The sequence below is a fragment of the Hydractinia symbiolongicarpus genome, chromosome 14 (assembly GCF_029227915.1).
Source record: "Hydractinia symbiolongicarpus strain clone_291-10 chromosome 14, HSymV2.1, whole genome shotgun sequence".
Taxonomy (NCBI): domain Eukaryota; kingdom Metazoa; phylum Cnidaria; class Hydrozoa; order Anthoathecata; family Hydractiniidae; genus Hydractinia; species Hydractinia symbiolongicarpus.
This window is the reverse complement of record NC_079888.1, coordinates 4,724,019-4,736,588: the sequence shown is the minus strand read 5'-3', so window position 1 is coordinate 4,736,588 and position 12,570 is coordinate 4,724,019. Positions and strand designations below refer to the sequence as shown.

Genomic DNA, 12,570 nt, shown 5'->3' with positions numbered 1-12,570 from the left:
CCAGTCGAGTCATGCCAAAGGCTTTTAAAGTTTGAATCTATTTTCCTGCTTAGCGTTCTGTTCTCTAGTTAAGCGATTGCTGTGCTTACGCGATTTTCGTAGTTGAATAGGGAAAGAATATGGGAAAGCTACAAAATATGAACAAACACTGCGATTAGTTGTTCAAGCAATAACTGAACCCTCACTTGGGCGTAAAGCCTTTGGACCAAGTGAATTATCAATTGTTGCGCTAAAATATGTTTTTGTAGGAACTTCTTAGGTTATGACTTAATTGGTCATTCTCGTCCCTTGAGCTGTTTGAGATAAACAAATAGGTATACGAATAGGTTTGGGGACGAGAATGTGAACTGGTATTTTTTTCCGAAACATCAATAAGTAGGAATGTAAATGAAACACGCGGTGTGATTTTAAAGATCTACCGCTTTAACGTTTTTGTGTATGAAAAAAAACCCGATTTCTACCTTCCTCTGAAAAGAAGTGTGGATTAAGAATTTTGTTTAGTCACACTCCATTTTGGTACTTTCAATTGTAGACAGAGCTACAATCCCGGTCAAAATATAGTGGCAGTAAGCTACAAAAGTGCGCTATAATCCTTTCCTATCCCCTCTCCCCCATTATCAATGTTTGGAAACGTGTTAGCACAACTTTTGAACATTGATACTGGGGAAAGGGGGCTTTGTACTTATCTTGCTCTTGCTACACGTGTTTCTGCCATTATTTTTGACCGGGATTGTAGAGGTAGCTAGGTAGTCACAAACATAAAAATAAATAATAATAATATACAAAATTGAATGAAAACTTTAAAAGAATAGAAATAAATAAGGCTAAAGCTGGCTTCTTTTTAGTACGCTACCTCGAAATCTACGTTTGTAGCTAGCCAAAATCTGAAAATTAGGTTGTTTAAGATTTATACATGGCTAGAAAACGTGATGAAATATTCATCTTAACATGTGAAAACATACAGAAAATAAATAATCCTATAGATGCGAAGTACTTAAAAGAGAAAAAGATTAAAAGGAGACCTACAAATCTCACACTTTCAAACCAAAATGGGTTTCGTAAGCGTAGTCCGATCATAGTATTTTTTTCCCGTCAGCATGTTAAGGAAGAGAAGGCTTGGATTGGTTATTAGTGAAAATGGAGCCTCGTGATTGGTCTATTTCGTGTTAGTGGTCAAAACAACGCCGGGACTGCGCGGATTTTCCATGAGTCTCGCTACTTGCGGTACCATTTTGTGTGACAGGCAGAGAGAGACTTAAACGGGCTAAAAAAAATTAAAAACTTATATTTATTGTTTTTTATAAAAAAAACGCCGCGCACGTTATTTATTTGAAATTATTTTTTAGGTTGTTAGGCTTAATTTTTAAGAAAAAGGTTTGACAGTGAAATCCCATAATCATTTGTATGCGAATCTAATTTTTAAACGCTTTTTTGAAAAGTAGCCTAGTTGGTCAACCTCGACCCCGGGACTCTTTGGTTTTTGTTTTATTTACCGTTGTTAAAAAGAGGTCAAATTTGTGGTCTAAGCGTTAAATTGTAGAAATTGTGTGTGTTGAGTTTTCTACTGACGAACATGATGTTCAGATGGAACCCCTCCCTAGGGTTTTTTGCCTTTTGATATGACGTCGCCGTCATCTCTTATATCAAGAAAGCAAAAAACCCTGGGAACGAGGTAATTCAATAAAGAATAGTTGTTTAGCAGCGGATCAAAGTTGCTGTTGCAGCAGTTTTTCCGGAATGCAGTGAATAATAACATTATTATCATCAAGAAAACCTTTTTGTTTAAGTAAAAAGGTATTGTAAAGAACGGAGTTATCGAGACAATTATCCATGACCTAGGCCATCGCACTTTTTAGCTTTTTTTGGTTCAGTGAAGCAGAGCCAGCTTAAAGAGATGCGTACTGCATAAATTATGTTAGTTATAATTTTAAATATTTAGTAGGCTTCTCTTTAGGTAATCTCCAGAGTTTTATGTTTTATTGGAGCGTATTGTCACTCGTGGTGCTGGTTGTCGAGTAGAAGGTAAGATTTCTGATTTTATTTCCTAGCAGTGTAAACAATTTCTTCCAATTATTTTGATTTTGCGGCATGTGTAATGCGTACCTTTAATTAAAGATCTCCACAATACTTCAACGGAAATTAGAAATTACAACATGTAAGCGGGGTTTTCAGATCAAAAATACCAAAAAGTAAACGAAGCCTTAGTAAGAAACTACAAAATTCATCTCATTGTGACTTTTGAAACAATTTTATTTTGAAAGAACGTTCTAGATAACTATTGCCGTACAAACCTTTAAACTAACACTCTTCAATTAAGACTTATTAATGCATGTGATCTAGGTCCCAGGCTCGTGAATGACTCATGATATTTTTCTAGAAAGATTCTCTTGTCGGATACACCCTACTGCCGAAGAATATTACACACGCTGTGAAAGCCGCTGCTAAAATTAGATGCATCTTTAAAATAATAATCAACCTAGGAATTTTCGAATATATTGCATTAAGACGATTAAAATTAAAAAGCTTGCATTTTACCTATGGAAATGCTAAATGCAGGAGGGTATAATTGTATTGTGTCACTAAGCTGCAACTTACTGTTCAATTAAAGAGGACGGTATTGACTACTCGATTATATTAACATTTCTATACAAGTCACATTTTTTTCTTCTTTTGAAGTTCTTTTGAAATTCAAATAAATTTAACACAACAGTTGTTCATGTATAATAACACCAAAATTGTCTTTCTTGTGTTTTAATGCACTCTCTGTTCACCAATCATACTGGAATACATGCCACAAATGAGCACATCATACTACAACTGACTAAATGTTTGTGTGGAATCTTGAAAGCCGGATTTTGTTTCTTGTTTTTTAGGTACTTGCAATGACACGAAGTAGCCTTCTCCTGTTCCTGTTTTTCGCAGTTCAATGCTCCACTTTAAATGGAGAGAAATTGGAAACAAAACAGTTAGTTCCCGGTGTGTGGGCATTCAATCAAGGCTCTGAATATTTCTCCATGTTTGTTGCCACTGGTAAAGGAGTGATCGTGGTGGAACCTATTTCCACTAATCACTCTGTGCTTTTACTCGAAGAAATCAAGAAAGTCACCAATGAGCCAATCAGGTACCTTATATACAGTCACAATCACTGGGATCACACAAGCGGAGGAAAGGTTTTCAAAGAAAATGGCAATAATGCTACAATCTTGGCTCATGCTGAAGCAACCGAATGGATTAAAGCGAACACAGGACCGACACAAGTGATTCCAGATGAAAGCTGGGATGGCTTGACGCATGAACTTAAGTTGGGAAATATCACAGTTGATATGACCTATCATGGTATCAATCATGGCAGAGGAATGATTGTGTTGATCTTGCGTGAACACAAATTCGCTTACATATCTGATATCGTTGTACCAAACAGAGTTTTCTTTAACATTGCTCCCGATTTTAATATCAAAGAATGGGAGAGATCATTAAGGGAAATTTTGAATTTAGATTTTACAAAAGGTATCTGTACACACAACAATAATCCCAATGCTATTGATGGATGTGACAAACAGGATGTTCAGGATTATATTGACTTCATGACAGACATACGCGCTGGAATCAAAGCTTATGTGGACAATGGCACCAACGTTTTCGAAGTTCCAACTAAACTTAAATTGAAGAAATATGAAAATTGGGCATTTTACCAAGAATGGTTTGAGATGAGCGTGTGGGCTGTGTTAGTGGCAGATTTAACGGGTAATTATCCATGGAGACCACCGCGAGTGTTCCCCAAAACAACCACCACAACCACGGCGGCCCCTTCAAACGGTCTTCCCATGTTGAGATTTAATGTTGAAATTTTCTTCATCACATTCTTCGTTGCAGTGTTGTTAAACAAAAGCATGTGAGGGAGAGAGCAACCATAACTTGTTACCAGGCTACTTTAATAATTTAACTTTTTTTTAAGGATGATAACAGCAACATTGTATTTTGTTTTATTTGATAAAAAAAACTCGCACAAAAAATTATTAAGTATTAATTTCTTTTTCTTTCTTATTCAAGAAATTGTCATCAGTATCTCGCTGCTGACATATATGTGGAAAAGAGAACAACTTCGTCCCCAGGGAATTTTGCCTTGTTGATTAAGTTGATAGTTGGCCATTCCGTAATAACGGCTCAGGGGCCACAAGACCCTAGGGACGAGGTTGGGGAAAGAAATCTCGTCTCTCCGCCCCCGGTATAAAAAAATAGGCAAAGAGCCCTCGGATCGAAGTAACATTGATTTCCTATCCAGTTTGCAAAATCTCGGCCGTCCCAAAGAGGAAAAGAACCCCGGGGATGACGGTACGGGTGTGAGGGAATAATAACCCTGATTTCATCAAAAAAATACTATAATAGATAAATAATACAAGTTTAGTAATACAAGGCTTTTTTTCTTTCTTTTTGAAAATTTTGCACAGCTAGAGAAAAAGCTTTGGGCAACGAGGTTGTTACTAGAGTCATCAGGAAACAACTTCGTGCACCACATTAGGGCTTTAATGGTAGAATAAAAACCACAAAACAAGTAATATAAGCACGCGCACTGACGAGATATGATGTTTTGCTTGAATATTTCGCTCAAATATGTTACTCGAATTTTTTTCTCTTAAATTTTCTGTAATATTCCACTTAAATATTTCACCCAAATAATCCACCTAATAAAAGTATAAAATGTTCTTAAAAGATAAAGTCTTGCAAATATACGGCGGACTGTTTTATGTTAATCACTGGCAAATATTTCTCTTTCCCATCTAGAAAATATTCTTCAATATTTGCGGGTCTGAAATACGGAGAGTTTGCAGTAGTTTAATTTAATTGGACACTTCAACCTTAAGATTGAATAAAAACGCGTCCTCTGCACAAGTCTCTGCCGTATACCATCATGGACAAAAATATTTTAAGGGTGAAGAGTAAGAGGAGAGATAATGTTGAAACGCCCCTGAAACAGCAATAAACGCCCCTGAAACAGCAATAAACGCCCCTGAAACAGCAGTAAACGCCCCTGAAACAGCAATAAACGCCCCTGAAACAGCAATAAACGCCCCTGAAACAGCAATAAACGGTCAAGAATAGGCATGGAAGCTAGATGTACCGTTTTGGACAAAAATAAGGATTGGATCGGAACAAGCATAATACTCCAATTTGATCATTTTTTGTTCTCATAGAAAAATTAAAATTTTTAATTACAACCAGAACGAATAAGAATGGAAATGTTTATCAAACAAATCAGATTCCAGAAAATCACAATTCTCCGATCTAGTCAGTTCTTGAGTGGAGTTCCAACTGGGCATATCCAGGTCCCTCCAAAAGGATAAATGACTTAAAGCTCTTTGTTTACAAAGGAGTTTAAACGTTCGTGTGAATTCTTCAAAAAATTGTCATTCTGATGTCTCTTGTGTGCGAAATTCAAAATATTTACTAATCAAATCGGTTAGAGGAAAATTAGCATGCAATCTATATTGATGAATGTTCATTGAAAATGTTAATGATTGGGAATTCAACCTAATTAAAATGACCTGGCTTCAACAAACAATATTTACTCTTCTTGATGTGAGTAGTTTAGTTCATTAGTTGTTGGGCGCTGTTAAAGTAAAGTTGCTTCACAATTGAGGTACATGATTAATTTTTATTTTTTATTATATTTTGTTGTATATATCCTTTTTTATTTATATCTTATAGTTATTAGCACGTAGAAAACCTCGTTCTTCTACGCCTGTGATATTCGGAGCCATCTGCAGAATATCATATGCGTTAAGGAGCTGTGGGGAAAAGGTTGGGATATCTTTGCCTATTTATCTACTATCCTAAATTCATTGATTTCAGCTAACGCGGTATTTAAGCAGACTTAAAAATGGTAACCAAGTTGTGGACTTGTGCGCTATTGATTTTAACTCTACAAGGTGAAGACTTTGTAATGGGTGCAACATCTGGGACACGAAGACTTGCAGAAGGAGTCTATTCATGGTCCCCAGGGGATAATTACTACTCCACGTTTGTCGTGACTTCAGCTGGTGTGATTGCTATTGAACCGCACAGCTCGAGGCACACTGAACGTTTTATTGTAGCCATCAAAAACGTGACAAGTCGGCCTATCAAGTACCTATTGATTAGTCACAACTACTAGGACCACGCCAATGGAGGTAAGAATTTTCATGATGTTGGCGCTACTGTTATGGCACACGCCGAGGCTATCGAATGGATGAAAGCAAACCCTCATAAAGAATTGTACGTCCCTGATTAAAGCTGGGAAGGTGACAAGAAAGAACTCACGCTAGGAGGGACAATAATCGAACTTCTTTACATGGGAATGAATCATGGGCGAGGAACGACAATGTTTTTGTTACCTAAAGAAAAAGTTTTGTACGTCACAGACTTAGTTTCTCCTAAGTCGGTCATATTTTCAATCGCACCCGATTTTAACTTAAAAGAAATAAAACGCACCATGAGAGAAATTATTGAACTCGACTTTAGTATAGGGGTTTTCAGTCATAATAATAATGAAGACCCGCTGGGTGGGGGCACCAAAGCTGATGTGCAGGCTTTATTAATTTATTTGGAAGAAATCCGGGCTAGTGTGAACACATACATAAATAATGGAACCAATATTTTTGCTATTTCACCACTGCTCAAACTTCCCAAGTACGAAAACTGGTCGAGGTATGACACAGATTTCCGAATGAATGTGCAGAAGATGGTCTTGGAAATATACATTGGTCCGTATCCATGGCGACCGAAATATCAAGGTACAACGTCACGTGGTTCAAAATTTTATTCCAGTACTTCAATCGTTTTAGTTATTTTTGGAGTTTTTGTATTTTTGTAAATTGATTTGTAACAACACTTGAGTATTGTAAAGAAAGACGTGGACTACTTGTTCGAAATCTATTGGGCGTCTGGGTGGGCGTCTATTCCAAGGGCGGGTCCTAGTGCATTAAAAGCTTCCATTTGTGCTACGAAAGCCGTTAAAGCGCGGCAATCGCTCAACTAGACAACCGTCTGAGTTATAAATCTTATTCTCATGCTAAATATTAGGCAGAAAGGAACGATTCCAGTTTTAAAGTTTCGTACATCGACCGAGGTTTAAATCTAAGATCTTCCGAACAGTTAGCGAACGCTCTACCACAAGCCTACCTCCGATTGTTAATTTTCTGATTTTCATAGAAAGGTCCTAGGATGCGGTTGAATATGAAATTTGACAATCGCACTACTAATCACCGTGAGAAACCATTTAATCAAGCTGTGCTTATTACTCACACATAATATTCGTATTTTGAGGAGTAATCATTTTTGTGTAGTAATTATTTTTTTCTTTTAATTTTTTAAAAACTGAGTAATCGAGGTCTTTTCTTTTAATACTTGACATCGCATTATTTTTTTATTATTTTTTTTTTCGCTTTTTCATCATTCCGATAATTATACTTTGCGCTTCCAATGCTTTGCGCGTGTAATGCTTTGCGCGTGTAATGCTTTGCGTGTGTAATGCTTTGCGCGTGTTGCAGGTGCAAGTCAACAGTAAGCAAAATCCCTGAAAACAAAACATGCCAATTTCTGTTTTTTTTTTTATTTCGCGCTTGTAGGGACACATTCTCCAGCATTTGAATATTGTTTCAGATGTTGGATCTGAAATAAAAGTCGATACGAGCGTAAGCATGCATAAAAAGAAATGTGCAATTTTGCTATATAAAAACAACAAAATAAAAAAAGAACATTGCTTGATATGTTTGAGGAGCCTGTCCTAAAGACTTACTCTTCGTTTTTTTTAACTGTTCTCTGTTCAATCTTATTCCCAGGCCATTTCTTTCACTTTCTGATATTGTTTAACGCATATCTAAATGCGAAAAAGTAAAGTCAGTTGACAAGATTGATTGTAGCTGTGTTACCACACCGCTTGAGATTCGTAACTTCCTTCTAGCTTGCTTGCTTTCCTCACAAGCAAGCTTGTGTCCATTAAATGCTGCAACAACAAAGAGACTGGTAACTACATTTAAAATCGCCTTTTGGCATTGCGACGATGCAAAAAAAACTAAGAAGGATTTGGTACGAGGTTTAAACGAACTCCCAGACTTGTAATGAAATTTGTGCAAAATTTTGATTTGCATTGAGTCAAACCGGTCGTATCATAATCCCGTCATGCAATGCTTCTTTTGAATTCAATATTTGTAAAGCATACGCTAGTTTTCAAAAAGAACGGAGTCATCAATTTAGGTTAAAGATTGCCTCAGGTATGGAGAGCACAGGCAAAATTATTCAAATTATGCAAATGCATAAATTATAGTCAGTAGTTTCTAGAAAATGGGTAATAATAAATGCAGTAAATCAAATTGATTTTTAACTTGCATCTGATGTTCTGTGCGACGCACGCAATGCTCAGGTAAGATTTTCTACTTTGTTGTTTTTCCTCTCCAGGAATTCTTCATGAGTTTAAGTCAAATCGTTGGGTTTTTTTGCGGAAAGAAAGAGATATAAATAAATGCATTTGAAGTTGTTGTTGAATTATATACGACTAACTCCTAGGGGCAGAAAATTTCTGTAAAACAGACTTTTTATCTAGAAACGACGCAGTTAATGTATTTTACGGAACTCGACCCCAGGGTTTTATTTTGTCTCTCCGTCCCGATATAAAAAGAGCCTGGGGTTGAGGTTGGTATTTCATTTTTTAGTTGTGATTAATAGTGAATTTTTTTAAAATAATTATTTGACCTTCTCTGTCCCAACCTCCCTGGTTGCTACAAGGCTTGTCTAAAAAAACCATGTTTTTAACTCGTATTTGCAAAAGTTTGATTGATACGAAGAATGTATTGTCCATATTAAAAGATTTGTGAACAGATAAAAAAAACTGTGATTTAGATGCCCAATATGATATTTAAGATGATTTAAGTTAATGTTTTTGTCCTCAATGATTATAAACGTTTCCACCGCAATTAGTTTGATTTTCGTGTAAGTCACTAAAGTCGAAAACCAACAACCGTTTCATAGCCCCTTTTTCAATGATTTCAACTTTGATGTCAAGTTTGGATGGGAATAAAAAAAGTTATCAAACAGTCAAATTTGAGAGATCGCATTTCATTTCATTCTTGAGTTGAAATTCGCCTTAATGGGTATGGGTACTAACTCCAGCCCGGTTCCCGGGTCATTTTTCCAAACTTATCGACCGCTCCGTTGGTCTATTCATTCATTATATTTGAATAGAAATAATTTCTTAATGACTGTATTAATGTACCCTACTGTGAATCTCACAATTAATAATCTTATCAGCGGAAGAATTCGTGGCATGAAAAATCTACAGGGAGTCTAGTCAAAACAGCTTAGCGTGAATCAGTTCAAATAATGAGAGGAGTTATTGGCTCCTTAGATACGACGGTTGCGTATTTTTTTATGCAACGGTCTATGATTAAAATACTTCATAATATTTTAGTTGATCTGACAGCAGGAATTTAGATAAAGAATACCGCTTTGAACAAAAATTAAATAAAAAATATAAAAAAATAATACAAGCGTAGTCTTTATTCCAAGCAAAAATTCGTCACTAAAATTCTGTTTAATATTTCTAATTTGAACATTCCTGTACTTAGTATTTCAAACCATAAATACATGAAATTCTGTAAGCATGAAAGTTAAACGATCAGAAAATAAAAATTTCTAATTTTGATTCCAGGTCTTCTTTTTCGCTTTCTGACGCGTAACCGGCGCGGTGTCGTGGGGTAGAACCTCGTTCCACTCCCCCCATATATAATTTTTCTAAAACTCAACCTTTTAATTTCTAGGATGAAGGGACCGAGCTGGTTATTTCTCCTCGCTGCAATCGCTTGCCATACTAGTCACGGCGCAGAAGAGGTATATGAAATTGCAAAAGATGTATATGCTTTTTTCCCCGGAGGCGATTACCACTCCATGTTCATTGTAACAACAGAGGGGGTAATTGCTATTGAGCCAGTTAGTACCGACCATTCTACAAAGATGCTTGCAGCTATCAAAAAAATTACTAACGAAACTGTCAAATACATGATATACAGTCACAACCATTTGGATCATTCAAGCGGTGGACAGGTTTTTAAAGACGCCGGTGCAGAAATTTTAGCGCATAAAGAGTGCGACGTGTGGATCAAATATAACAAGGGTGCTGACCAGATACGACCAACAAAAACGTGGGATGGAAGTAATTATACGATAACAATGGGAGGTTTCACCCTGCAGCTTCATTATTTTGGTATGAATCATGGTAGGGGAATGACCGTGTTTTTGCTTCCAGATCAAAAGGTAGCCTACATTGCTGATCTTGTTGTGCCAAATCGAGTATTTTTTACAATCGTTCCTGACTACAATATCAAACAATGGATGCGTACCTTAGAGATACTTCTTAAATTGGACTTTGATCGAGCCATCTACGCCCACAACATGAAGCCCAACGCCATCGAAGGTGGAAACAAAACCGACGTTCAGTTAACCCTCGACTACATAAATGACATCAGGAATGGCATCTTTGCAGCGCTTAAAAGAGGGGAGAATGCATTCTTAATCCCAAAAACATTGAAACTACCCAAGTACGAAAAATGGCATTTTTATAAGCAGTGGTTAACGATGAATATCTGGAGAATTTTCCTTGATGAATGGATGGGGCCGTATCCATGGAGACCATCCAATGAGAGACCTGGGACGACCAATTAGAAGCACTCACTCACACGCTGTTATCATCCTCATTTTCTTTTATAAAATTCTGTAATCAACATATTTGTAATGCACTTTTAGTATAAATAAAACGTTGGTATTTTTTGTGTCATTAAGCCCTACCTTCTATGTGCAGTCCAACTATATATAATACATTAACCTCGTACGCAGGGGTCTTTATCTCATTCTGAGCCCTGGAGACGAGGTTGACAATACATGTATATTTGATCAAATTGGACCCAGTATTAGTTGGACCCAAGTTCGTAAATTCTTGCCGTTTTAAAAAATATTGCATATATTTTAATTAAATTTTAGAAATAAAAACGCAAACCACAGTCAATTTTTCTGCGGCAAGACGAAACAATTTTTTTTCGGGACGCTTTTTCCCCAGGGCTCTTCTAGGCTATATAGCATAGAAGAGCGCTGGGGACGAGGTTTCGTTATTTCTCTTCCAAATACTCTCCCATACCCGAATAAAAGTTAACGCCATTGGGAAAATAGCGTTTGAAAAAAAATGATATTTCTTAAAAGAATTAACAGCAAAAAGAAAGAACGTTGGAGCTTAAAAAACATGTTATGAATACCATCCCTTTCATGTAGACGCAAATACTCGGATAATTTTTTAATAACCGTAAGTGTACTGTATTTACTCTATTGTTCCCGCTTTTTAGTATCATTTAAAAATGAATCTGCTAATCCTGCATATCAACCTCGTTCCCAGGGCTTTTTGTCTCTCATCGACGCTGCGCTTATTGACAGGTCTGACGACATGTTTGTCTTGCCGTCCGATATGCAAAAAGAGATAACAGGTCCTGGGATAAAAGTTGCCACCATGCGGGGTTTTCAAATGCATACATATTAGAATTTCAATTGAAATTGCATTTTTTATTGCACGAAAGAGATTGTGTTAAACCTGTCTCTACTTTTACAAGCATCATAATTCAATGATTGTTTTAAAAAAAATTGTATGTAAAAGAATTGTGATTAAATTCAGTAAACGATCTCAAAACATGGATTTTTCTAGTAAGTACATCTGGAAGCATGCTTATTTTCAAATGCAGAAGCTGTAAAAAGTTGTTTACAAAAAGTACGAATGTTTAGCTCTGAAACATAGTTATTTCTTCTCTATTGTATTAGTAATTATTTTTGTAGATTTTAGGATTTCTAGAGTCAAAGTCTCTCGCTTAAAATTTATTTTCTGGCTGCCACAAAATAGTTTTCTGTTTGCCTCTCCTTTAAGAATAAGACTAATCTGCTTATATTTCTTTGAATAATCATCGCGCCTCTGTAATATTTTCTCTCCAGTATAACCGTCTTTATCTCCAAGGTTTAAACGCTGATCTCACGCCGGGAATAATAGAGTAACTACGAAACCGGTTTTAACAGGACTTCTTTTTACCCTTGACTACAATGACACATCGGTGCGACCCCCGAACAACTTTTCCTTTGTTTAAAAAGAATGAGTTAATATGCCAAATCACTTCAATTATGTCCATCAATAGCAGTCTACGCGAATGGACCTGCCCCACTGTGTTACTTTCACCGATACAAACTAGTCACTACTGACGAGAACTCCTTCCAACTGATGATATCGGGGAAAATATCACGCCCTAACCGACTGATAATCAGGTGGTCGATTGCGACAATAGGGGTCCTTTCAACGTTAAGCTAAAAAATAACGACAATGGCAGCTATTTAAACTCTAGGGTAGAGAAATTACCACAATGGCAGCCCATGCAACGCTACAACATAGAAATTACCACAATGGCAGCTCATGCAACGCAACAGCATAGAAATTACCACAATGGCAGCTCTTTAAACTCTAGGGTATAGAAATTACCACAATGGCAGCCCATTCAACGCTACAGCATAGAAATT

The 12,570-nt window shown here is 36.6% G+C and overlaps 2 protein-coding genes across 2 annotated transcripts; both read left to right on the top strand.

The window, feature by feature from the left end:
- The first annotated feature begins 1,058 nt into the window (after nucleotides 1-1,058).
- Nucleotides 1,059-5,119, top strand: LOC130624990 (2,4-dinitroanisole O-demethylase subunit alpha-like). Its single transcript, XM_057440062.1, has 2 exons — nucleotides 1,059-2,022; nucleotides 2,874-5,119. Exon 2 carries the CDS (start codon nucleotides 2,883-2,885, stop codon nucleotides 3,894-3,896), a length of 1,014 nt encoding a protein of 337 aa, XP_057296045.1. The 5' UTR covers nucleotides 1,059-2,022; nucleotides 2,874-2,882; the 3' UTR covers nucleotides 3,897-5,119.
- A 3,146-nt stretch (nucleotides 5,120-8,265) lies between these two features.
- On the top strand, nucleotides 8,266-10,792 carry LOC130625600 (2,4-dinitroanisole O-demethylase subunit alpha-like). Its single transcript, XM_057440699.1, has 2 exons — nucleotides 8,266-8,398; nucleotides 9,792-10,792. Exons 1-2 carry the CDS (start codon nucleotides 8,370-8,372, stop codon nucleotides 10,690-10,692), a joined length of 930 nt encoding a protein of 309 aa, XP_057296682.1. The 5' UTR covers nucleotides 8,266-8,369; the 3' UTR covers nucleotides 10,693-10,792.
- Nucleotides 10,793-12,570: the final 1,778 nt, after the last annotated feature.

What these genes read in the sequence shown, in the direction of transcription:
- LOC130624990 (XM_057440062.1), top strand. Translation starts at nt 2,883, where the DNA reads ATGACACGAAGTAGCCTTCTCCTGTTCCTGTTTTTCGCAGTTCAATGC.
- LOC130625600 (XM_057440699.1), top strand. Translation starts at nt 8,370, where the DNA reads ATGTTCTGTGCGACGCACGCAATGCTCAG. An exon ending in GCGACGCACGCAATGCTCAG is followed by an intron (nt 8,399 to 9,791) that starts GTAAGATTTTCT and finishes TTTAATTTCTAG; the next exon opens with GATGAAGGGACCGAGCTGGT.